The 26,566-nt window shown below is 57.6% G+C and overlaps 1 protein-coding gene and 1 long non-coding RNA gene across 3 annotated transcripts in view; one reads left to right on the top strand and one right to left on the bottom strand.

Annotated features, from left to right (window-relative positions):
• Positions 1–519: 519 nt before the first annotated feature.
• Klhl26 (kelch like family member 26) overlaps positions 520–26,566 on the bottom strand; it is a 28,746-nt gene continuing 2,699 nt past the window's right edge. The window contains exons 2-4 of one of the 2 annotated variants that reach the window (XM_078037889.1): positions 5,787–5,969; positions 1,750–3,327; positions 520–710 (exon numbers count right to left, since the gene is read on the bottom strand). In XM_078037889.1, the coding sequence (XP_077894015.1) occupies positions 659–710; positions 1,750–3,327; positions 5,787–5,969 (1,813 nt within the window). In that variant the 3' untranslated portion in view covers positions 520–658. Of the gene's footprint in view, positions 3,328–5,786; positions 5,970–26,566 lie in introns of both variants that reach the window. The other variant, XM_005332984.5, reaches the window with a different exon arrangement.
• On the top strand, positions 23,537–26,006 carry LOC144375005 (uncharacterized). The gene is made up of 2 exons (XR_013434254.1): positions 23,537–23,823; positions 24,550–26,006. It is a non-coding gene; the product is annotated as an uncharacterized LOC144375005 (long non-coding RNA).

The raw sequence follows: 26,566 nt of genomic DNA, 5'->3' as shown, positions 1-26,566 counted from the left end.
ATTTGCCACCAGCCGGCAGCCCCCAGTGGCCTGCTCTGAGTAGCCGGGTGCCTGGCAGGGCCTGGGGTGTGGGGCTCTTGGAGGCGCTCTCAGGCCCATATGGAGGAACGATGACGTCACGCTTCCTGTAGGACCTGCCTGTGTCTCCCCCAGCACGTCCCCTGGGGAGAGGGGCTCCCAGGCTGCCTGATCTGCCTTGGTCCCTGAGACTACGCAGATGGGAAGATGGGACCTGCAGGGAGGGGGCTGCTGCCTGGTGGCAGGGGCCAGGAAACTGGAAAGACTCTCCTTGGAGCCTCCCTCCAAGGCTGCCCCACCCTGGGCCCAGGTGGATGTCCTAACAGAACTTCCCACTGTCCCTGTCCCCCTGAACCAAGACCCAGCCCCCCGCCCCTAGCTCCTGGCAATGAGGGAAAAGGCTGGGGCAGGGGAGAGGAGCCCCAAACTCACGGAGGACACACGCAGCAGAATCTGTGACCAATCAGGCCCAAGCTGCACAGGCTCAGCGCGGGCGCTCCATCTTTTCACCATAACGTTTTTATTAAATAAAGGGAGACATTAGGGAAGGACGGCGGCTGAGGTATGAGGTTAATCCTTTACACCGTGAGCGGGTCACAAAACTCGACATCCATCCTCTGTTAGCAGCAGAAGAGACACTTTAAGTTGTCCCTAGAGTATGAACCTCACTTAGAAGACAGCAGTGCTGGCTTCTAAAAAAAAAAAAGAAGAACAGTAAAACAAAACAAAAAGAAGACGTTTAGAGGGTTAGACACCTAACCTCTTGTGGCCAGAGATACCGCAAAGCCCTTGAAGGAGCAGCCCCAGCGCCCGCCCAAGGGTGGCCTCAGGCTTGGTGGTGCGTTGACCTAAAACCAGGGCTGGGCTGGGCTGAGGGAGGGGAATCAAAATTGTCCACAGCCCTGCGGGATGCAGAAGCACTCTGGAGCCTGGGCTGGTGTCCTCTCCACCATGGGAGGGGACAGCCTGGCCACCCAGAGCCAAGGCGGCAGATGGGGCATCTTGGCCGGCCACCCTCGTTCAGGCCCTGGGTGATGCTCAGCGCCAAATGGAGGGCCCAGTGCCCTCAGGGCTGCCTCCGGGAGTCAGCTGTGGTTTCTCCTGCAAGCAGAGGAGCAGGGGCCCTTAAGGTGCAGGGGCCCAGGACAGGCAGGGGGATGCAGGCAGAGGCCTGGCGACAGCTCAGGCTGAAAGGGTTGGGCAAGCACATCTGGGGAAGCAGAGAGGCCCTCCCCATCCGTCAGCCCAACCCAGGGGCTCTGGAGCCGCCTCTCCTGCCCTGAGAGCACCCATGTTAGGGAGGCTTTGGGCGACTCAGGAGGGCGGGGAGGTGCATCCCGGGGGCCTGGCATTCGGTGTTCATGGGCTCACGTCTGAGCATCTGAACCACAGGCAGGCAAAGCTGGATGGGGACGGGAGGGAAGGGAAGCAGAGCCACACAATGACACCAGGAGGAGCCCGGCTGCCCCCCATAGCAGGACTTGCAGGCTGGGTGAGGGAACCACCTGGGGCATGAGCTTGTTGCCATGATGTGGTGGCCTTTGGGGCTGGGCCCCTGGGCTGGACTCAGAGCCAGGATCTGCCTCAGGAGGGTGCCCAGCCCCTCAGCTCAGCAGGCCCCTGGAGGCCAGCGCTGGGGGGTGCCTGAGGTTCCCTGCCCAGCTGTGCCTGCCAGGCGGGCTGGGAGACCACATGCAGCTGGGCCAGGATCCCAGGAGTCCAAGGAACTACCTCCTGCCCCCGGCACGCGGCAGCAGGACAGGGGCGCAGGCGATGCCCGCAAAGGACTCTGGGAAGTGCAGGTCCCGCTCCCACTGGTCCGTCTCCGTGTTGTACACCTGCACGATGCCCGTCACGTTGTTGAGGCGCCAGTTGTAGCCCCCCACGATATAGATCTTCCTCTCCAGCAGGCAGCAGCCGGCCTCCGACTGGCCAGCCCGCATGGGGGTCACGCTGGTCCACTGGTCCGTCTCGGGCACGTAGTACTCCACAGCCAGCACATCGAAGCAGCGATCCACGTGGTCCATGCGGCCACCAAGGGCATAGATGCGGCCACCAGCGCCCACCATGGCGTGGAGCACCCGGGGCTCACTCATGGGTGCTTTGAACTCCCACTGGTCGGCCACGGGATCGTAGCAGTGCAGCGCCTTCTTGTCCTCCACCGAGATGCCGTAGCCCCCCGAGATGTAGAGGCGGCCCCCAGAAGAGGCCCCGGCGTGGCCCCAGGTGCGGCGCTTGAGCGAGCAGGCGTAGCCCCACTCGTTGCGCCGGGGGCAGTACCTCTCCACCGAGGCCAGGCTGCCGGCGCGGTTGCGGCCGCCCGTGGCGTACACCATGCCGCACAGCACGTTGAGCTGGAACTGGATGCGGCTCTCCTGCATGGCCTGCAGGCGCAGCCAGCGGTTCAGGTGCGGGTCGTAGCGGTAGCAGGCGTCCACGGCGCCCTCGCCGCTGCGGTATTGCAGGTGCTGGCCCCCGGCCACGTACACGAAGTTGTCCAGCACGGCCACGCACGTGTGGCTGCAGCCCACCTCCATCTCCGTGAGCTCGCGGAAGTGGCGGGCGCCTGGCTCGGGCAGCTGGTACACCTTGCTGCTGACGGACCGGTCACTGTCAGTGTAGGGGGTGCCACCGAAGGTGACCAGGGAGGGGACGTCGGAGCGCACGGCGGTGCGTGGAGACTGCATCTCGTGCTGCCGGAAGGGCAGCACCTGGTAGTTGAAGGCCTCCAGCAGGTACTGGCGGCAGAGCACGTCCTCCACCATGATGTCCAGCGTCTGCACGCTGTCCACCAGCTCCGACGACTGCATGAGCGGGAAGCGGATGTGGCACAGCACGTGGCTGGCGCGCGGCCGCCGGGCCGGGTCATGCTGCAGCCAGCGGACGGCGGCTCGGAACAGGTCGATCTCGGAGCAGCTCTGCAGCCGGTTGCTCTGCAGGAAGAAGACCAGGCGCTCCAGGGGCAGGCGCAGGAAGTCTTCCTCCTCGGCGATCTGCAGGAAGTGGCGGAAGGTGAAGGCGTCCACGGACTCCCTGAGTGAGGCCAGGCTGAAGGTGGTGGCCATCTGGCCGATGTTGAGGCAGGTCTCCACGCTCATGGCGGCCTTGAGGAACTCCTCGCACAGCTCCACCACCGGCAGCATCTGCAGGAACACCGCGGCGCCCAGCACGTCCTGTACGCAGTCCAGGTCCAGGGTCACCTCAGCGCTGTAGGCGAAGTCGATGATGTGCCGCAGGCCGCGGGCAGACACGCCTTTCAGCTCAATGACATCCTGGCTGGCCTCCCTCATGCCTCCCGTGAACATAGCCCTGAGGGATGGAAACACAGTATGGGCTGGGGGTGGCCAAGGGAAGCCCTCTCCACCAGCAACAATCTGGCAGAGGGACAGGAACGCAGGGCGCAGCCAGCAGGAAGACAGTGGAGCTGGACTCTCAGGAAGAACAAGCAAGGAAAGAAAGGGTTTTGCCGGGCACCGTGGCGAACGCCTGTAATCCCAGCAGCTTGGGAGGCTGAGGCAGGAGGATGGCAAGTTCAAAGCCAGCCTCAGCAAATGTGAGGCCCTAAGCAACTCAGTGAGACCCCATCTCTAAGTAAAATACAAAACAGGGCTAGGGGTGTGGCTCAGTGGTCCAGTGCCCCTGAGCTCAATCCCTGGTTCCAAAAAAAAAAAAAAAGAGTTTGAGTCCACCCCAGTGGTGCCTCCTTCCAGAAACAGTGACTCCCAGCGGCCCCTGCAGGGGGCACTGCCTGAGCCCTTAGTTTAGATCCTGGCCCTGGCTCAGAGCTGCAGGAGCAGCAGCCCAGGTCAGCCTCACCCAACAAGCGACTTGCTGGAGCCCAGCTGACTCAGAGGCTCCCAGGGAAAAGCCACCTAAGCTCAGGACACAAGCGAGGCACAGGTGTCCTGCCACGGTCTGGTCTGCAAAGCCCAGTCCCTGGCTGCTCACTGCCTTTACGAGCAGCTCCAGCTCCCCAGCCCGGGCCCGGGCAACCACCAACAAGGGTCCCCTGGAATGGGACAACTACTGGAGGCCATGCAGGGGGCCACTGCTGTCTCCAGAGAGAGCCCAGGAGCACGGAAGCACCTCCCTGCTCTAAGCATAGTCCAGAGTCCCCAGCCCAATGTGAGACTCCAAGCTAGGGACCCCAGCTCTGTGACCCCGCTGCTCTGCTCTGAGAGGCGGGAGCCAAGCTGAGAGCTGGGAAAGGGACACAGGCCCGGGCAGGAGGACACTGGGGAAGCCTGGGGCTCAAAGCCTCCCCCGCCCCAGTGCCCACCCAGGGCTTGCTCAGTACGTGGGCAGGTCCCTCGGGGCAGGCTGGCATTCCACACCAGGGCACCGTCCCCGATGGGCCCCGAGGGGAGGGGAACTCTGCTCGTCTCTGCCCCTTAGATGTTTGTGCCCTAGGGGCACCTGTGTGGCCAGGCTTGGGACCACAGCAAGAGGACAGCTGTGAGGTGCCACCAGCTAACCACTGCCCAGCAAGCTGCCGAGCACCCAAGGCTTCTTAGGAGCAGTGAGCGCCAGCTCCCAGGCCTGTCCCCTGGAGTCCCCGCCAGCCCTGGGGCATCGTGAGGAAGACTGAGGCTGTCGCAGGCGACGGGAAGGAGTTTTGCCTTTTAAGGTCTTGCGGCTGCAGTGCCAGCGCGGGGGAGCCTTTAAAGGGCATTGCTGGCTGGGCTGGCCCACCCGTCCCCAAATCCAGAGTAAAAATAGAAACGGCGCCCCAGTTGGCTTGGCGGCTGTGGCTCCCCACAATGGCCTTGCTGAGCCACCGGGCAGGCGGCGGGGCGTGGGGATGTGTGGCTCCAGACACACCTGGGCTGAAGTGAGCCCAGGAGCGGCTCCCAGGGCCGCCCAGCTCAGTCTGGCAGCTAGGAGGCTCACCGGCTTGTCCCCAAGGGAACGGGGAGACCATCTCTAGCCCCATGACAGCGCCCAGTAGGGAAGAGGAACCTCCCTGCCCATGTAGCTCCAAGGGGCCGTCTCTTCTGGCCCAGCCACGGCACTGGGAAGGACAGAGCCACATGCCCACCAAGGTTTTGGCTACTACACAGAGGAAGCACCCACCACGCAGGGCACAGAAGAACCTCATCCAGACCCCAACACATGGGGTCAGCAAGACATGAGGGCTGCTGGGGCCCCTCCAGTCCCCCAGCTCTTCTGCTTTAGGTGTGAGTGGGGGTGGCATGGAGGCAGGGACCTGAGCCCGTTTTGTACCTGCTAGATCCGCCAGGCCTAGATCAGCACCTGGCATAGGGCAATTGTCCAATGAAGACTTGGACTGAAAGCCTGGCCTAGCAGGGCGCAGTGGCGCACGCTTGTAGTCCTAGCAGCTTGGGAGGCTGAGGCAGGAGGAGGGTGAGTTCTAAGCCAGCCTAGGCAACTCAGTGAGGCCCTAAGCAAGTCAGAGAGACCCATCTCTAAATAAAATATTTTAAAAATAGGACTGGGGACGCAGCTCGGTGGTTAAGCACCTCTGGGTTCAGTCCCAGGATGGAAACAAGAAAGCAAGCCTGGCTGAGCTGGGACCCTCCCAGGGCGGAGGCCGTGAAGCAGGTGCCCCAGACTCCCAAGCATGCTGAGCCCCAGAAGAATGAGTCAAGGAGAAGCAGGCAGGGTTGGTAGGCAGGGGGCTTCTCTCCAAGCCGACATCAGCCATTCTCCCTCACAGCCATTTCTGACTGGTGCTGAGATGGGCCCTTTCTTAGAAGGTGGCTGCTGTCACCCTGTCCCCCCTCCAAGTTCCCAGGGCCCGCACTCACCTGAAGTAATCGCTGCAGGCAGCCAGGACCACCTTGTGCGCATGAAAGACCTCTCTGTTGATGGTCAACACCACGTCCAGGAGCTGGCCCTGGGCACGGAGGGTGGCCAGGCCCTGCAGGAGGCTGGTGCTGTGGCCGGGCGCCGAGAAGGTGCACTTGAGGGCCCCGTTCTTATCAGCCATGCTGGAGGGAGAACAGAGAGCGGGTGACGTGGCTCACGGGCCTTGAAGTCCTGGTACACACAAAAGGACCTCAAAAACATGATGCCAAGTCAAAGGCGCCAGACACAGAGGCCACAGAGTGTGAAGCCATGATTCCCCCAGGAAGTGCCCAGCACGGGGCGGGAAGGAGACACCAATGCTCAGTGCTTCGAGGCGCCTCCACCTGGTGATGAGATATTCTGGAATGAGACAGAGGCCATGCCGTGGAGGCCCAATGCCAGGGAGGTGTCCACGCTACCCCAGTCTGGGGCTGGGTGGGGCTCAGTGGCGGAGCGCTCGCCCAGCACGTGTGGAGCCCTGGGTTCCATCCCAGGCATTTTTTTCGTGGATTTCATGGGGGAAAAAATCATCATTTTTGTGTTATGTGAATTGCACCTCAATAAAAGAGAAAAGGGCATGGGATCTTCTCGGGTCCTGTGAAAACCCTGCCCCAGCCCCAGCCCTCAGAGCACACCAGGCCTGCCGCAGTCCAGCCATCACCTCACCCGTCCCCACCCTCTCCTCTCTAGCCTCCCGCTGACCCCTTTGCTGTTCCATTTGGGGAATTATCTCCCAGGGCCAGGGATGGAGCCCAGAGCCTTGCACAAGCCAGGACCAGGCCAGCTCTCGACCACTGAGCTCCCCCACCAGCCTGCATCTTTTAAGCTTTTACTCAGCGGGTCATGAATGAAGAGTTTCTGAACACAGCACTTCATCCTCAGAACACCACAGGAGGGGGCCACTGCTGTCAAGAACACCTCCCAGGTGGGGCACGGGGCCTGGCACACGCCTGTAATCCCAGACACTTGGAAGACTGAGGCAGGAGGATCCCAAGTTCAAGATTAGCCTCACTTTGTGAGATCCCGTCTCAAAATAAAAAAATAAATTCGCCTGGGGTGTTACTCAGTGGTAAAGTGCCCCAGAGCTCGGTCCCCAGCACGCACACACACACACACACACACAAAAGAACCACTCCCAGGACCCCCTGGACCCCAGCCACGCCCCACTCCCCCTCCCTGCACTCGGCTCTCCCCCAGGCTCCAGACCCTCTGGGACTTGCCCGCCCTCTCCCTGGATGTGGCCACAGAGGCAGGCAAGCTGGCGCTCCCTCACAGTGGTCACTGGCTCAGAGCTCCCTGACCTCTCATGGGCTGCCCGCCTCAGCTGCCCTTCAGAGACCTCAGGAAAAGGTGGACAGAGGGGCTGCAGGGCCCAGGGCTGACCGTGGCCGGGGAGGGGCTGCGGGACAGAGCAAGAAGCCAGTGTTCCAGCCTTGCCTGCAGGTGCTCAGGGTCCCAGGAGACAGGGGACCCAGGCCAGGGGACATGGTGCTGGGGATGCAGCCTGCACCGGGTGGAGGCAGGAATACACAAGAACTCGGAGCCCGGTGCTGCGGTCAGCTGGGCTAGTGAGCAACGCTGGGGTGCTGGGGAGAGGGAGAAAAAGGGTCCAGGTGGACACCAGGACTCCAGCTTGTCCCCATGGCCTGTCCTCTGCTAGGAGAAGGGCCCCCCCTCATCCTGCCCTTCCTCTCCTCCCTCGCATCCAGCTCCCCTGCCTGGTGGACGTGACTGCTGCTGTGAGCCTGTGTCAGTCCTTGAAGCTTCCCAAGGCCTGGAGCAGGGGGACCGGAAGCAGTCAAAGCATCCAGAGTCAGCTTTATGTCACAGCTGCAGCCAGGGTTGTGCCATCAGGCCCTGAGTGTCTGAGGGAACGGAGCCAGGAGCAGAGATGTGGAGGATGGAAGGGGTGTCTCAGCGTCTCTCCCCACAACAGCTAGGTGATGGCGCTTAAGGTGGAAGGCCCAGCCTCCTCCTGGGCTGGACTGCAGCTCCAAATCCGTCTGCCCAAAGCCCCTCCTGGGCCAAAGTGTGCACATCCCTGGGTCAGCCGCTGCACCTGCCCGCCCTGCACCTGCCCTGCCCAGCCCACCCCAGGGACCCCCTGCCTGGACTCTGCCCAGCAACCAGCACTGCACCTTCTCTGTGCAGCACAGAGGCCAGGGGTCAGGGTGGGAGCTCCGGATGAATGGCCAGGTTCAAATGCCACCACAGCACCATGAACAGCTGGTGTGACCATTCAGAGCCTCCCTCCCAGAACCGGGGAGAATGTGTGGTCAAACTTGACCTTGTGAATGAATCGCCAGAACTGGCTTAAAACAAAGAGAGGATTAATGCATCTGGGGAGCCCGGCAATGGTGACATCCCTGCTGCACAGACCCTGCTGTGTAGAGTGGGCTGGGGGTACAGGCACACCGCCTTCATTATCAGCAGCCACTAGAAAGTCACCAAACCTGAAGGCTGACCCTGTGTGGAGTATCTGGGGGCTAAGATGCACCTGCCTGTGACCCTGCTCCAGGGAGCCTATCCTGGCTGCTCGTAGCCTTGGCGTCCCAGGGCTCTGGAGGCCTGGCCACCTCTCCCACTGTACTCTGGGCCTCCTGAGGGCAGATCTATGTCTCAGCGCCTTCCTAGGACACCCAGGCCAGGGTCAGAGGACACTGGGCCAATAAACCAGGGGGCCACACCTCAGGGCTCTCCACCCCAGGTCCTCACCTCAGCCATGCGTTCACTGCCATTCCTTCAGCCAGCACCCCGTAATGGGACCGGGCCACCAATGGCGCTACAGGCTCCGGTAGGAAAGGGACAGACATGAGGTAAACAACCAAGTGCTCAAGAGCTGCTGTGGGGGGAGCTGATTAGGAGATGGCCTGAGACAGAGGAGGAAAAGCCAGGCAAAGACCCAGTGAGGTGACCAGGTGGGAGACCTGGATTCCAAGTGCGCTTCCCACAAGCCCACTGAATGTGTGCGTGACACCAGGAGGCCGGGATGCCCCCCTGGGTAAAGGCCATGAGCAGCCGTCCTTCCTGCAGCCCAGACCAGTGCGGGGCCAGCCTCTGAGAGATACATGGAAGAAAGACCCATGGGGGCACGGCGGCTGGGGAACGGAGGGCACCCAGAGGGGGTGAGGGGCGTGAGCAGGATTCTGGCGAGCGGTGGCGGTGTGCTCAGGCATACTCCCTGATTCTCTGGGTCTGTTTTCTCAGTTGTGCAGATGTCCCAGGGTTGCTGGGCAGCCCCCTGGCCCCTTCCCACAGACACCAACTTCCCCAGCTTCCCTTTGAGCTGGAGAGTGGGGGAGGCTCAGAGGTGCTGTGCACAGGCCCTGCAGCCTTTGCCATTTTGCTTTCAGTCGGCAGGTTTTTCCTTACAAGTTCAAGATATTGGGGTGGTGTGGGAGGATTTCACCTGCCCCTTGGGACAGGTGTGCACATGTACATTTTCATCAGAAGAAAGATCTCATTCCAGGGGCACTTTCATCATGGGGCCACTCAATCCTTAGGGGCACATAGTTACTACACTCCTCCATATATAAAGAGCACCAAGAAATCAACCCAAAGCCAGAAATCTCAATGAAAGATGCACAAAAATATGAGCTGAAAGCTTGTAGAAAAGGAATAAGAGCTGATTAGAAGAGACCTAGGAGAGCCAGGCATGATGGCACATGCCTGTAATCCCAGCGATTCAGATTAAGGCAAGAGGATTGCAAGTTTGAGGCCAGCCTCAGAAATTTAGCAAGGCCCTAAGGACTTAGCAGGACTCTGTTTCAGAAAAAAAAAAAAAAAAAAAAAAGACTGAGGATGTGGCTCAGTGATATGGGTTCAATGCTAGTGCAAATAAAAAAAAAAGAAAAGAAAAGATCTAAGAGTGGGGCTGGTGTTGTGGCTCAGCAGTAGAGCACTCGCCTGGTACGTGCAAGGCCCTGGGTTCGATTCTCAGCACCACATAAAATTAAATAAATAAAAATAAAGGCATTGTGTACGACTAAAAGAAATAAATATTAAAAAAAAAAAAAAAAAAGATCTAAGAGCAAGCCTTGCTCACACCTCACCAGGCCTCAGAGACACTGGGTTATTTGGCAGCAAATGCTCAATCTACTCTGGTAGAACAGGAGGCAGTTCACACCCAGGGAGGGCAGGAGTCCTGGCTCAGGGGTAGAGCACTTGCCCCGCATGTATGAGGCTCTGGGTTCGATCCTCAGCACCACATAAAAATAAATAAATAATCCATTGACAACTAAAAAAAAAAAACCCAGGAAGGCGATTTGGCAGGCATAGCAACACTCTAGACTTGTGTCCTTGACCCAGCAACTCAACTTCCGAGACTTATCCCTGGATTCCTGTGAGAAATTGGTTCCAGGACTCTCACGGATGCCAAAATCCTAGTATGCTCAAGTCCCTTTCACACAATAACGTCGTATTTGCCTAGAACTTACACTCATCCTCCTGTAGGCCCTAAGTCCTCTCTGGAGCACAGCTAATGCAGTGGAAGCGCTACGTCAACGGTTGTTACCAGGTATTTTGTAGGAAATAACGACAGAAAAAATACCTGCACATTTTTGTTTTTTTAATGGTCGTCGATCTGCAGCTGTTTGAATCTGAGGATGCAGAACCTGGCGACATGGAGGGCAGGACAGACTGCATCACATCTAGGGGCAGGAGACGAGAAACAAGCTAAATGCTCGCAGCAGTACTTCTGGCGAAGGGCGGCCCCTGGGTGGGCAAGGAGGCTGCTCCTGATGTGTAACCAGGGACAGGCGCCACCTGCAGCCTCGAGAGGAGGGAGGTGCAGACGACACAGCGGCTGAGCTTGTGCTCAAAGCTGTTTGTGTGGGAACACACTATAGGACCGAGACGCTGCCCGGCAGATGCCTCCCCTGCTGTTAGCTTTATTGAAAAATGGGGAACCAGAGAGCTGGCCAGGAGCTCCCCTGGGCAAAGGATATCTGGGTTCCCCAATAAGTGGAAGGGCTGCTTGGGACCCAGAAGGCAGGGACAGCACAGGTGGCCAGCAGGACCTTCCAGAGGGGGCATCAGGGGCCAGGCCAGGGTCTCTGCAGCCAGCAGCCTGAGCCGCATCAGCTCTGATGACAATCCTGGTCCAGAAGATGGGGCCAGCTCATCTCACTGCTGCTACCAGGTGTGGGGTACAAGGTGCACCAAAGAAGGGAGCAAGCAGCTTCGTCCCCTCCTGTCCTTCTCCATGTCCCTGGCAGCGGGTGTCTCACATGGATGTTTTCTTTCTTCTTCCTGTCCTACAGATAAGACAAATGTCCCTGAAGTCCCCATTCTCCCTCCATACACCAGGCTGTGCTGCCTCTGGTGGGCTCAGGGAGGCTGGAGCCCCCGTGCCAAGACAGAGGGGCAAGGCAAGGTCCCGGCAGAGGTGGGCAGGAGGCGGAGGGAGGGCTGGTGCCCAGGGCTGATGACTAAGGTCCTCTCCAGCCCGCACCAGGAAGAGGGGAAGGACCCATTACTCAGGCCAGCCCCAGACAGGGGGCGGCCAGCATGTCGGGGCCACAGGCCCCCAGGAAGGCGGCGGCAGCCCTGAACTGGGCCTAGTCTCCAGACGGCCACTCAAGTCACGGTCACCCACACGTGAGTCATCGGAGGCAATGCGTCAGCAGCCCCGGTCAGGACGTCTCTGGAGGCTACTCACCACCCGCCCCAGTTGCACCCTCATCCTGGATCTGGCTCCTGAGTGGCCACACACCCCCGCCTCAGGCCTGGCCCGGACCAAGGCCATTCTGACAAATCCCTACCACTATGTCCCCTAGCACTGTCCCTGGGCACCCCCATGCAGGCTCAGGCCTGTGATGGACACAGGAGCACCAGGCCTGCCCTGGAGGCACCACCATGCAGCCTCAGAATCTCCCTGGCACAGAGGCCTGCTGTGTGCTGGGCAGGGTCAATGCCCCAGGTGGACCACCTGTCTCAGGTTCCAGAAACTTCCTAGAGTGTCAACGTCTCCTGCCTAGGTTTCTTCCCTCTGGAGTCCTTCCTTCATGGAGCCCTTGAATCCTCACCTTGGGGTCTGCTCTTGGGGCACCAAGGAGGCCGGACAGCCTGGCCGGAAGTCATGAAAGCTCAGGGCCATACCAGCTAAGGCTGGGCGCCCTGGACACTGGAGCCTGGTAGGGAGATCGGGAGCTGGTGGAGGCGGGGCTGCTTGTGCGAGCCTCAGGAGAGGGGCCGAGCACCTGCCAGGTGGGTGGCCCCCTCCAGTCCCCACCCTGTTGCTGGCCTGGTCCCTGTGACCAGCTTCCCAACCCCACAGGAGATCGAAGCTCCAACCATTCTTTTCATTGGAATGTCCAAAAAAAAAAAAAAAAAGGCAAGAACAAGAAAGCATTTCGTGGAAACATTTCTTTGGGGTTTTGTAAAATCCTTTCCCACCCCCACACAGAGCAGGAGGCTCAGGCCAGCTTTGCCCTCCGCAGGCCACTGACGTGTGGAGCCCCTCGCTTCCCCTTGAGCCGAGAGAGGACTTCCACTTCCAAAGCCAATTCTGGTTTTATTGTCCATGTGGCTCCGCGGAGCACAGCGGTGCGGCTCAGCTGGTTGGCTCGCGCCCCAGCCCAGCACGATGCCCCACCCTGGGGTCCATGGTGCATGGGGGGACGCTGCGCTTCAGGGGGCAGCGGGGCAGGGGGATGTCGGTGTGGCTGAGGGGACTCTGCCCACCCCAGCCACTGCCCAGCCATCCCCAGGCAGGCGACTGGAGCACCTCCAAGAGCATCCTCGGAGAGCCTAGTGCAAGACCCAGGAAGGAACAGAGAAGCCCGAGCCTCAGAGAGAGAAAAGGAGAGAAGGAGAGACGGACAGCCAGAGGGAAGGACACCTCAAGAGAGGAACAGGGGCCCAGAGAGACATCCACAGAGAAGGACAGAGACCCGTGGAGAGGGGGACAGAGAGCGGGGAGGCAGGAGCCACAGAAGGAGGACAGGAGCCGCAGGTGATGCCCACCTCTCGGCCTCACCGTGTCTGAGTGTGCAAGTGCACACACACACACACACACACACACTGCAGCCACGCTGGAAGCCTCTTTCCCGGCCCCTGCCACCCACCTACACCCTTCGCCAAGCCCCCCACTGATGGTGCAGGGGTCACACTTCACGCAGGACCCAGTGACTCCGCATGGGGACGTCTGTTCAGCGAATACATCCTTCAACATGGGGAAGCCGAGGCCCAGCGGGCGCCTGGCCAGCGGCTCCACCCTGCCCCACACAACCTGCCGACTTCTCGAGGCTCACCAGCCTCTGAGGGTGAAGGTGCAGAAAGACGGGGTCCAACGCGTCCCACACAGGCAACTGCCTGCAGTCACTGTTGCCATGGTTACCACAATATTTCACAGCTCGGGGTTCTGAGCTCCCAGCCACAGCAGAAAGTCACTGTGTTCTGGCACCTCACCCTGGCCCGCCAAGGCTCGGCCGGCCACAGCCCCCACGCTCACGTCAGCGAGCCTCCTCCTGGGACGGCTCGGTGCTCCCCCACCCGCCTCCCCCAGGCAGCTGCGGGCCCCTGTCCGAGTTATCCCTCCTCATCGGGCAGCTCCTTCCAAGACGCTCCAGTCCTCTGGTTCGCTGAGCTCCCGGGGAGCCGGGGAAAGAGCAGGGCTTCTGGATGCACAAACAAGGAGCCCAGGAGCTAGAAAAGGTCCCTACAGCTGCATGTCCCTGCAGGCCAGGACCCCAGACTGCTGACAGAGATGTGAGGGGTGGGGACAGAGAAACAGAAAAAGACACAGTGAGCAGAAAACCGTGGCCAGAGAGCTGGGAGTAGCTAGCTCAGTGGCAGGGCACTTGCCCAGCAGGCATGAGACCCTGGGTTCCATCCCCAGCTCCCCAAAAATAAACATTCTAGCCAGGGACCCCGCCAGGGGCCTGCAGCTGCATGGAAGCCTGGGGCTCTCTGCACAGGGCTTCAGAGCTGTTTATCTCTCCCTCCTGGCCAGATCGTTGATGTTCCTACACGGTCACCAACAAGGTAGAACAGGACCCTCGTGCCAAGCCTGGTCTGCACGGCCTGATGGAGCCGGGTGGGTACCAGGAGGCAGGTGGGCTGGGCAGGCCAAGCAAACCTCCCCTCCTAGCCCCCAACCAGCCTCCCTTCTCCCAAGAGCCCAAGGCTGGAGGCAGAGAGGCCCACTGTGACTGGCCCTGGGAGCACAGACTGGCCCTGGCTGCACAGATGTCCCTTGGCCCACAGGAGAGTCAGCTTCACCTTCCCAGGAATCACCACCCAAAGCCAATCCCTGCGCATGTCTGCGGCTCCAGCCTGACTCTGCCCAAAGGTCGGAGACAGGGCGAGAGGGGAGGAGGCATCTGGAAGTGCCCAGCAGGAGGTAATCAAGCAACCTGCCCACACCCAGGGCTGGCACATCCACACAGCTCCATGTGACGCTGTGAAAGACAGGGGGCCCACAGCACACTGGGATGGGGTTATGTGAGGCTCTCGCTGCTGCTAATGGATGGGAGGACCCGTGGGCAGTGCCTGACCCCCAACCCTGACTTGCCCGACTGTGACCACTTCTCAAGGGCAGCAGATTCTAAATCCGGAAAGAGGTCCAGAAGGGAAGGGGTGCGCGGGCCCTGCCTCCGGGCCAGTAGCAAGCTCTATGCATCCACTGTACCCTCTCTCCCTGGCTCATGGCCAGCCACAATGTTGGGCTGTCCATGTCAGAAAAGCCCCCACCAACTGAGTGAGTATCCACTCCACGCAGGGCAGTGCAGACCTGGCTCCCCGCTCACCTCACAGCCAGTAGCCTTGAAAAGAGGCATTGCTTCACCCCCATTTTATAGGTGGGGAAGCTGAGGCACAGAGAGGTTCGGGTATTTTCCTAACACCACACAGTGAACAATGGGCAGGACACAGGCCCAGCCCCGGCACACGGGAACTGACCCGCCTCTCCACAGCCCAGATGGCTGGGGCCCCAAGGTTGTCACTGAGATGCAGATAGGGAATCCGAGGCTCAGAGAGCTGAGACCATCCGTTGGAAGGATGGACACGAAGCTCAGCGGCGGGGAGAACAGGATGGTGGCTCTTCAGTGCTGGCCCAACGCAGGGTGTGGACTACCCTAAACCTCTAGCCACCCCACAGGAAAGAAGCCCCAATCTGCAGGTCACAGTGCAAGAGACCCAGGCCACTGTCTGTTGGCTGACCCACCTTCTGGATTTCTTGACCAGCTCATTGCTCCACTTGGCTCATCATCTATCTGTTCCCAACCTGTCCCCATGGATGACATGGGAGCCTCCAAGGATCAGGCAGGGAGGCTTCTGTCTCCTGCCATGTCCTGGTACTCACCACCATGCCCAGCATGTGATGGCAGCGCAGCCATGCCTGTCACCTGGATGAGCGTGTAGGGGGGAGGGGGAGGATAGGGTAGATAGGTGAACAGGTGGGTGGGTGGGCAGGTGGGTAGAAGAAGGAATGAATAGATGGCTGGGTAAGTTGGCGGATGGATGGACAGAGGTAGATAACTGGGTGTGTAGGAAGATGGTTAATGGGGGATGGGCTGACATGCATAGATGGATGAATGGATGGACAGACTGGTGGACACATAGATGGATGGACAAGCAGATTGGTGGGTGGAAGGTAAGTGGGTGGACAGATGGGTAGGGTGGCAGGGAGACGGCTCCTAGGTGGTAACCCCAGGCTGGAGGCCAACTCCTACCTATGCTAACAGCTCACCCTCTCCATGAATCCTCCTGCCCCAAGTCCTAGAGCTGGGTCTGTTGTCCCCTTCCTGAGAGCAACCAGGAAGCACTCAGCAGGCTGTCTCCGGGTCATCTGACCTTCCCACCCTTGCTCCTGCTGTTCTGTGTCCAGTGGCCAGGCCCTCCTCCCTACACCACTCCCAAGTCCACCAGCTCCTCCATGCTTAGGGCCTCCCCCACCACCTCTGAGCCTTCTTTGAAAGTACAGAGTCTCTGCCATGGCCTCCCTTGTCATCACAGCCCAGCCAGGGTCCCCCCACAACTTTCACCCCCCCAGTCCAGCTGGGTCCCCTGCCAGGGGCAATCTAATGGGCAGGCCTCAGGCTGAGGCATCTGGTCTGTCTTGTCCCACTGATGTGAGGTTGATCCCATCCCCCCACTGCATCCCAGCTGTGCTGGGCTGGGGGACGGGGCCACCTGAATGAGCACACCCCTTGGCTCCACAGAGGAGGCAGGTAGGTGCATGACTGCTCCACTCCACAGAGACCCGCCGCTGCCGAACTCCAGCGACCTGGGCACAAAGCTGCATGAGGCAGCCCAGCCTGCTGCTCCCCTGGCAGCACAGGCACTGAGGCCCCAGAAGGGACGGGGCTGCCAAAAGGCATGTGCTCATCCCCAGTGGAGCTGGGCCACAGGCAGGCATCCCCTGGGGCTCAGCCTTCTGATGATGACACAAACTTCAGTGTCAGAAGGAGCCTGTCACCCATTTTAGGGGTGCCTAAAGGGTTTTCCCCAGGACCCTCCGCCCTCAGGCATCAGCAGGGATCAGTCAGACCCCATACCTGGGCTGAAAAAGGAGGCATGTGACCCTGCCTGGTCAACCACAGCCTCCCAAACCCCTGGCCATGGGGATGGGTCCCAGGATGTGGTGGGGGTCCACCTGACACCATCGGAGCCTCCCTAGACTTCAAGCTGCGGCTTCCAGATGGAGATTTGTCACCCCTGGCGTTCATCAGGTTGCTAGGCTGCAAAGTGAGATGGCCTTTCCACCGGTAGGCAGTGGCCAGGAAAGGGAAGGCAAGAGCTGAAAGATGGGGAGTCACAGATTCTGGGGGAGGCCTTCCACCCCAGGGGGTCTAAAACTGGTGTTCATGAGTGAACCCAGCAGCCCTGAACCACTGGGACACATCCCCAGGTCTTTTTATTTTTTTTGAGACAGGATCTCACTAAGTTGCTGAGGCTGACTTCGAACTTGTAATCCTCCTGCCTCAGCTTCTGAGCCACTGGGTGACAGGCGTGCGCCACCACACCAGGCTGACCTTTGAGTTTCTGACTGAAGACAGTGAGTCGATTTTCTGGCTCTTGTAACCAAGTAGAGCCTTCGATGGCAGAAGTTTAGACCCGTCCACGGCATTCCAGACAAGCTTCTGGAAAAACTGCCATGGACTTAACGCCTCTCCAGCTGCCGCCTCTCCAGACTCTACGCACGAGCTTCTTACAGGGCCAGGGGGTGAGGAAGCTGCACCGAGGGTGAGTCTGAGGGCAAGTGGGCAGCAGCTGTCCCTAGCCTGAGTCGCGCCTGTCTGTGACAAGACAGATGGCTCCGCTCTGCTCTCCCTGACTCCCCCAGAAAGGTCAGCGAGCTGCCCGCACTCACGACCAACGCAAAAGTTCAACGACTCTAAATGCTAACATGCTCCAGGCGTGACTGAGGTCAGAGGAGCAGAGGGGCCGATGCCATCAGCCTTGGCTGGGAAAACACTGCCCATCATTTGTACAAGTGACTCACGTGGAGCATAAACGTTTGTGCACCCCCGGATTGCCCTGCCTCACGCGACAACGGCGCATAAACCTGGAAAGAAGAGCAGACAGGGAGAGCAGGATGGCCCTCCAGGGACTGGGCAGAGTCTTCCAGCTAGAACACATGGTACAACTTGAAACCCGGCCCTGGAGAGCGTCCATGTGAAGGGCGACTAGCTGATGTGGACGGAAAGGCTGCCTGGGGGGCTCAGTGGGTGCCCCTGCGTGCCTGTTGCCTCACAGCCACCTCGCCACCCCTTGTGCCCCACCACAGGAAAACCCCCATGCTGAGCTGCAGTAAGGTAACAGGAGATTCCGGGTGATCACATGCCTCTGCTCGGCCTCGGCAAACTGCCTCGAATTCTAACATCCCGTGGAGAACAGAACTCTCCGGATATCCAGCCCAGACTGCTCCCGCCCGATCCCGTCTTTGACCCCTGTGGAATTTCACGGTGGTGGCGTCAGAAAACATCTTCGGCCTCGATCCTCGGGTGACCCCCCTCAAGGCCTTTAAAAAGCCCGAAGGTCCAGCCCCGCAGGCAGAGCGTGTTCAATTCCGGAAGCCCTTGCCCTCGCAGGAAAGGTCTGCGAGTCCCCCAGGGGCCGGTTACTTCCTCCCGGATCACAATATTTGCGAGTGTGCGCCGCGGAGGTGCAGAGCGCTCGGCGCAGGGCTGCTCGCAGGCGAGGGTCGGCAAGCGCTGGATGCGCACCAAGACTCGCTCCGCAGCAGAAACGCTAGCGGGATGCTGGCTCGGCCGGCGGAGCCGGGGCCTCTCTGGAGAGCGCGGGGAGGGCGGGGAGCAGGAAGGGCCGGGAGGCGCGGGGTTAACAAGTGTTAAGAGAGCTCGTCCGCACAGCTGCGGAGCGGCTACCAGAGGAGGAGGGTGGGTCGGCCGCCAGTGAGGACCCAGCGGGCTCAGCCCCCACTTCCCACTTCAGGCAGCTGGACGGGGAGGGCGGCTGCGCTGGCCGCCTTTAGCTTTCACACACAGCGCGGAGAGGTTCTGCTCGTGAACCAACGAAGCCCATGCAAAATGGCGCGGTGGGCTGGCTTCTCTACAATGGGGTGGATTTATTGACATCGGGCTAAAAATTTCTGCTGCTTTTCCCAGACCCTGCCCCGTCAATAAAGGGAGAAGGAGGAGGATGACTCTCACTGGGCAGAGGCATGGACGGCTGTTCCAGAAGCCTCCGGCCAGGGTAGCTTCCCTGGAAAATCCATTAGACTGTGCGGGGCCCTGGCCAGATCCACGCTCAGAGCGTCCACCCCACGAGACACTGTGAACGGATACAGTCCTGCCCTCAAGGAGCGCACATCCAAGGGGGACACAGGTCCTCACAGAGGACAGAGCAGGACAGGGGTTGCAGGGTGGGAAGTGGTGCCAGGGTGGACAGAATGGCCGGGCCCCAAGGCAACACTTGAGGCTTGCAAATTGGCGGGACAGGACATTCCAGCTGAGCGTGCTTTGGAGACCAGCAGGGCTGGCGGGGCTGCGAATGCTCAGGGGGCTGGGCGGGTCACATGAAGAAGTGGATGCTGTTCTGAGAGACAGGGAGCCCCTGGCAGGTGCCTGTGGTGTGATATCTTAGGAAGGTCCTGCTGGCTGGAATGGGAGAGCCGGAAGAGGGGCTGGGCCCAGGCTGTGACCCGAGGTGAAATCAACAAGATGTACAAAGTAGGGCTCTGCCTGGAGGTGGCTGCAGCCTTCTCTCAGGAGCAGGGACAGCCTCGGCCTGGGACCTGCTGGCTGGAGGACCTGAAGCCCTCAAGGAGGGTGGGACCCTGACCTGATTCAGGCCTGGAACAGGAAGAGGCACAAGGACTGCTCTGGAACAGAGGCAGGGCTGCAGGCCCTCCAGGCCGGGTCCTCACCTCTCTGAGCCACTGGATGCTCAAGCAGCAGCAACTCAAGGCCAAGGTGGGGCCTCCCTTCCTTCCCACTCACCTGATGGGTCACCCAGCACCCGCCCTCAGTGCACAGCAGAAACCTAAGAGCCCTCCCAGCAGCCACTGCTGGTTGCACAAGTTCAACCTCTAATGGCCCCAAAGCCTGTGCTGGCCTCTCATCGCCCAGACTCCCTTGTGTGTCACCAGAGCAATCTTTCCAAAACAGGGATCTGACCGAAGTGACCGTCCCCAAAACCCTGCACTCATTCCCCACCCTCATCAGTCATATGCATGACCTCTCCCTGTGCTCAACCTCATTTGTGAAAAGACTCTGGAACCTTCCAGAGGAGGTGGGAACTTCTAACTCACCCTTGGGATCGTTTGGGAAACAGCCTCACTTAACTCCTGTGGCATGTGGTGCTTGGTGAGGTAAGGCCCATCTGTCCTGTGGACCCACACAACCAGCACCAAGCACAATGGCAGGCACACAGGAGACCTGTGACACCCACCAGAGGGCAAAAAGGGCTGTCTAATCCCATCCACAAGAGCAGGAAGCCAGAGTGCAGAGGTACGTGTTCCTTGACCTCACCTAACACCCTCAGCAAATCCCACCCTTCCTTCCAGACCCCAAAGCCCCCAAGACACATAACTGTTTCTGTTTGTGTCTCCCCCCTCCCACCTCCTACAGGGCCGCAATGCCAGGTCTAAAGCAGCCTGAAAATCAAGTGCCTGGCCAGGAGTGGTGGCACATGTCTGCAATCCCAGCAGCTCCGGAGGCTGAGGCAGGAGGATCAAGAGTTCAAAGCCAGCCTCAGCAACTTAGGGAGGCTCTAAGCAACTCAGTGAGACCCTGTCTCTAAATAAAAAATTTAAAAAGGACTGGGCTGTGGCTCAGCGGTTAAGCAACACTGGGTTCAATCTGTGGAACCCAAACAAAACCCAAAAAACTCAAGAGCCTGGCTGGGGGTGAGGCTAGTGGTGAGGCCCTTACCTGGCAGCCAAGAGACCCTGGATTCCAACCCCAGCACCCGGAAGAAAAAGAGAGGGAAGGGGGGAGGGAGAGGGAGGGAAAGGAATAGAAAAGCCAAGGGACAGGTCACAATTTAAAACCCTGAAACCAACAAAAAACAATGAGCAAGAGTAAGGGAAACACCCCCTTTTAAAGTGTCTGGGGGAGATCCGGGGCAATAAAACAGCCACCTGGGGAAGGTGGATGACTGCCTCCCAGCTCCCTGGCAATGGCGTGATTATGGTGGAGACTAATAAAAACCTTTCTTCCCCATAAGTATGGCCGACGACAAGAAGATTGTCCCTGGGGGGTCGCAGCTACCGGGTGAAGGCAGTCCAGCTGTGAGACAGTCGCGTGCACAGCTCAGGGCAAAGCGCGCAGTTGCAGAGCCATCTCCTGTCAGCAGCTCTGGGGACCCTGCTGGCAAGCAGGTGAGGAAGGGGTGGCCTCGCTCCCTGGGGCCAGCCAAGTGACCCCTACAGGACCTGGCTCAGCTGAGTGCCCCCAGCTCTCCCAGCCTCAGCTGCACCCCCGGGCCCCCTCGAGACGCACTGGGCGAGCTCTGCTCCTGGGCGCCAGCTCCCTCTGCTCCCTCTCTGTGTCACCAAGATGGCTCAGACTCTCCATGTGCTGTTCCCCTGCTAGCCTTGTCCCTGCACCTCACAGCCACCTGGGAAGGGCACCTCCACCCTCCCAGCAGCTCAGGCCAGCTTTCCCTTTGCTCCACCTGACACACTGAGTCAGCTGACAAGCCTGCCAGGACCCCATGCAGGGACAGCGGGCAGTGTCACCACTGCAGAGCAATGTCACCAATGCAGCACAAACACAGAACTCCCCCAGCGACAACCCCCCCCCCCGCTTGTTTCTTCTCTGTCACCCCACCCAGGGGGCTGGTTCTCACCTCCCAGATGAGGAATTTGATGCAGCTACGGGCTGGAGGGAGGAACCCACAGACAGCTGTCACCGGATGTGGCACCTGATGCTGCCAGATCTCCCTGACTCTCCCAGGGGGAGCTGAGTCCTGGCTCAGAAGGGTCAAGATTCTGCCTTTTCTTTCTATCTTTTTTTTTCAATTTTTTTTTAGTTGTTGATGGACTTTTATGAATTTATTAATTAATATGCGGTGTTGAGAATCGAACCCAGAGCCTCACCCATGCCAGGCAAGCGCTCAACCTCTGAGCCACAACCTCAACCCGATTCTGCCTTTTCCTCCTTTGGAAAGGAGGACGAGGCCAAGGGAATGAGACCTCCTTGGAAGGCCAAATGGCCCCACCCATGTTCTTGACAGGGCTCTAGAGGCTGGGCTCCTCAGAGGTGTCAGGGCTTACTGGGGGATAATCCAAGGGACTGTCAGAGAAGGCTGTTGACAAAGGCCACTGAACCAGGCTGAACCGTGACAGGCCCACGACCGTGATTTCCCAGGGAAAACACCTGCAGTCAGAGCATCCCTCGCCCCCACGCCCCCTCCTCAGCCCCAGAAGCATCATGAGCCAGCAACACTGGGCCCCCTGGCACCTTTAGGGAGCACAGGCTGAGGAGCAGGATGCCAAAGGCCCAGCCACTGAGCCTGCGTGGCCAGGCAGAAGGTTCCTGAAGGTCTCTGCAGGCTGGTAGCTCCCAGTGATGGAGATCAGCCGGGGATCTCAGCTCCTGGAGGGCTCCTCCTCCCCACCTGCGGCACCCCAAGTGGACAAACTCTTCTCCCCCCAAGGAGCCTGGATCCCGCTGAGGGCCCACGGCCTGCGCCTGGAGGAGGCCAGGCCTGGAGGAGGCCGCTGCAGAACAAGTGCCTTTTGTTCCCGTGAGCCCAGGCCAGGCCGGCCGCCCCTCCACCAGCCCCGCAGCCGCAGCCACACTCCGTCCATCCCCAGGTTCAGCTCAGTCATTAACGACCGTCTCTACTAGGCAACGAGGTTTTGTTGATCCCTCGAGATGGGAAGGAAGGAGAATATGCTTTGCTCTTTCTTTCCCCCCTCGGATGCAGAAGAGAGAAGTTGGAACAAACAAGTTACATAAGGCTGGGGGCGGCGGGGTGGGGGAGCGCAGTCCCTCCTGAGCCACATCTTGAGTTGTGGTACCACGGGAAGGGCCAGGGGAAGGCAGCAGCCGCCCCCATCTCTGGCCAAATGACAAACCTTCCAGGGGACAAAAAGGCTAATGCAGGCACCCTGCCTGGCAGACTAGAAAGTCAGCATCACTGACAAGGCCAGCCTCCCCTGCCCGCCCCAAGCCCTCCCCACAAAGACCTGACCCCATAGAGGAGGCGTCTACCTGTCAGGCTGCACAGCCGGGAGAACCGTTTCCACGCCCCCACGGCCAGCCCTCCTCCCTGCCAATCTTATTTCTTGGACATTCAGTATCTCTGTGCCACGTACTTTCCAGACACCCAAGACAGCATGGCTCGTGCTCCCCCGACCGGACCTTACATCCAGGGCCTCACCGAATAATGTCCGGTGGTGACTGGTGAGATCAGGGACCTAAGTCGTCCACAGGGTCCAGCAATTCTTTGTTTGTTTGTTTCAGTGCTACTAAGGGTCAAACCCAAGAGCTCTGACCACTGAGCTGCAGCCCCAGACCTTTTTATCCCAAGGTGGGGTCTTTTTTTTTTTTTTTTTTTTTAAAGAGAGAGTGAGAGAGGGAGGGACAGAGAGAGAGAGAGAGAGAATTTTAACATTTATTTATTTTTTCTTAGTTCTCGGCGGACACAAAATCTTTGTTGGTATGTGGTGCTGCTGAGGATCGAACCGGGGCCGCACGCATGCTAGGCGAGCGCGCTACCACTTGAGCCACATCCCCAGCCCCCCAAGGTGGGGTCTTGCTGAGTTGCCCAGCTGGTCTCAAACTCCGATCTTCCTGACTCAGCCTCTGGAGTTCCTGGGATGACAGGTGTCCCCCACCATGCCCACTAACCCAGCAATTTCTTAAAAAAATTTATTTCACTGTAGATGAACTGTGTACACAGTATCTTTATTTATTTTTATATGGTGCTGAGGATTGAACCCAGTGCCTCACACATTCGAGGCAAGTGCTTTACCCCTGAGCTACAGCCCCAGCCCCCTGACCCTGCAATTTTTTTTTTTTTTGGATGTTGATGGGCCTTTATTTTGTTCATTTATTTACATGTGGTGCTAAGAATCGAACCCAGTGCCTCACACATGCGAGGCAAGTGCTCTTCCGCTGAGCCACCACCCCAGCTCCATGACCCAGCAGTTTTGCTCCTAGATATATACAGTGAAGAACTGGGCACAGGTTTTACCCAAAAATGTAACAGACACATGTCACGACAGCATGATTTGTAATAGCCAAGAGGTGGAACCAGACAAAATGCCCACTGCCCGTGGCTGGATGTGGTTTGTCCCCACCAAAAATAATGTTGAAACTTGGTTGGCAGAGTGGCAGCGTTGGGAGGCAGGGACTGCAGGAAAGATTAATGCCCTTCCCCAAACTGGATTAGTTCTCCAAGGGCTTTGCTTTAGAGCATCTGGCACCCTTTGTCCCCTCCTCTTCCACACACGTCCACTGGCCCCACCGTGAGTTAAAGCCACATGCAGCCCTCACAGGAAGCGGAGAAGATACCAGCATCATGCGCCTCGCTCCCACCACTGAGCTCAACAGACTCTTCTCCTTATTCATAGTGTCGGTATCCTTTTTTTCTTTACGTGTGTGTGTGTGTGTGTGTGTGTGTGTGTGTGTGAGAGAGAGAGAGAGAGAGAGAGAGAGAGAGAGAGAGAGAGACAGAGAGAGAGAGAGAGAGATATGCTGGGTATTGTGCATCCCCAGCCCTTTTTACTTTTTAAAAAAAATTTTTTTTAGTTATAGATGAAAATATCTTTATTTTTATTTATTTCTTTTTATGTGGTGCTGAGGATCAAACCCAGTGCCTCACACTTGCAAGGCAAGCGCTGTACCACTGAGCTACAGCCCCAGACCCCTTTTTACCTTTTGAAACAGGGTCTCACTAAGTTGCCTTCTGAGTCACTGTTTGTTTGTTTTGGTAGCAGGAATGGAACCCAGGGGTGCTTAACAACTAGCTACCTCCCCAGGCCTGCCTACTTTTTGAGACAGAGTCCTGCTAAGTTGCTTAGGTCCTTACTAAGTTGCTATGGCTGGCCTCAAACTTTCAGTCCTCCTGTCTCAGCCTCCTGAGTCGCTGGGAGGGATTACAGGCATGCACCACCATGCCTGTCATTCAAGTATTCTTCGGCAACAGGAAACCAGTTAAGACATTCATCAAGTGGTGAATGGATGAGATCGGGCGCATTCAGGGTGGTATGGCCGTAGACGAAATGTAAAAATGTGGATGTGTAACCGATGTGATTCTGCAATCTTTGTAATGTTTTGAATAACCAATAAAATTAAAAAAAAGTGGTGAATGGATAAACCAACTGTGGTTCAGCCACACCACGGAATATTCTTGGCCATGAAAATGAAGCACCAACACCTGCTAAGACAAGAACATGACGCTGAGAAGCCAGAGACAAGACATCACATGCTGTGTGATTCCACTGATATGGAGCACCCAGAACAGGTGAATTCACAGACACAGAAAGCAAACTAGTGGTTGCAGGGCTGAGGGAAGGGGATGGGGAGTGGCTGGTAATAGGTATGGATTTCATTTTAGAATGATGAGAACATTTTGGGTCGAGATAGAGGTCAAGGTTGCACAATTCTGAATGTACTAGATGCCTCTGAATCGTTCACTTGAAATGGGTGCATTTTAGGTTATGTAAATTTTACCCCACAAGGTGACCAGAAAACAATGCTCTGTGGCTACTTGAGGCTCAGGTGATCAGACAGGTGAGTCTGAGGGCCCATAACTTAGGAGTGTCAGGGATGAAAGGGGACAAGGAGGCATAGGCAGGTTGAGGCAAGGAGGGGGATCATGTACCAGGTCAGGCTGGTCCCTTGGGAATACATTTAGGAACTCAATACTACAGAGGCCTCAACATCTCATTTGGATCTTTGGAAGAAGATCTTGTACAAATTTCCCTCAAAACCCAATCCTGCTGCCCTTTTGCGGTGGTGCACACCTATAATTCCAATGACTTGGGAGGCTAAGACAGGAGGATCCCCAATTAAAGGCCAGCCTTAGCAATTTAGCAAGATCCCAGCAAATTAGCGAGACCCTGTCTCAAAGTTGAAAAATATAAAAATAAAAATAAAACCTGATCCTCCTTCTGTGGGTGCCATCTGTGTGCCACCTTAGGGTTTTGCCCCTCTGCCCGCATGAGAACCCAAGGGATAAGACATATCTATCATCTGCTCCAGAAAAAAAGTGATTTTCACTAGGATAGTGGAACGGGAGCAGATGGGCATTTCAGGGGTGGTGGAGACATCTTTTAAGAAAGTGCCTCCATTTAGGCAAAGATTTCTTAAATATAACACCAAAAGAATGATTCATAAAAGAAAAATATTGTCAAATGGAATCTCATCAAAATGATAATCTTTTGCTCTATGAAAGATATATTTAAGAAAACAAAAAGACAGAGACTTGGAAAAAATTATTTGCAAAACATCTATCCAATGAAGGACTGGTATCCAGAATAGATTAAAAACTCAAGCTGAGCGCTGTGGCGCATGCCTGTAATCCCAGATACTTGGGAAGCTAAAACAGGAGGATCACAAATTTGAGACCAGCCTCAGCAACTTAGTGAGACTCTGTATCAAATTTTAAGAAGGGGCTGGGGATGTGGCTCAAGCGGTAGCGCGCTCGCCTGGCAGCTCGCCTGGCATGCGTGCAGCCCGGGTTCGATCCTCAGCACCACATACAAACAAATATGTTGTGTCCGCCGAGAACTAAAAAATAAATATTAAAAAAAATTCTCTCTCTCTCCTCTCTCATTCTCTCTTTAAAAAAAGAAAAAATTTTTTTAAGAAGAGCTGGGATGTAGCTCACTGGTAGAGTGCTTGCCTAGCATGCACAAGGCCCTGGGATCGGGGATAAAAAACGGATGGCTAATAGTAAGAACAGGCCATATCAAGTGCTGGTGAGAATGAGAAGCAACTGGAACTCTGGTGCATTGCTGGAAGGGATGCAAAAGGGTGCAGCCATTCTGGAAGAAAAAAAAAAAATCTTGGCTGTTTCTTAAAAAGTTAAACATACATGTACCATATGACCTAGTCATTCCACTCAGGTATCTACCTGAGAGGATGAATGTGTTGCATCCACACAAAGACACATACCCAGACATTCACAGCAACTTTATTTATAATTGTTCAAAGTGGAAACAACACAACAGTCCATGGATCCAAAAATAGATAAACACTGTCCACCCATACACCACTGCATGGAGGGACAATTCGTTCAGCAGTGATAAAGAATAAACTTATGATACAACAACACTGATGAATTTCAAAAACATGTTAAGGAAAGAAGGCTGCTC

This window comes from Ictidomys tridecemlineatus, chromosome 2 (assembly GCF_052094955.1).
Source record: "Ictidomys tridecemlineatus isolate mIctTri1 chromosome 2, mIctTri1.hap1, whole genome shotgun sequence".
Taxonomy (NCBI): Eukaryota; Metazoa; Chordata; class Mammalia; order Rodentia; family Sciuridae; genus Ictidomys; species Ictidomys tridecemlineatus.
This window is presented reverse-complemented; position numbering and strand designations above follow the sequence as displayed.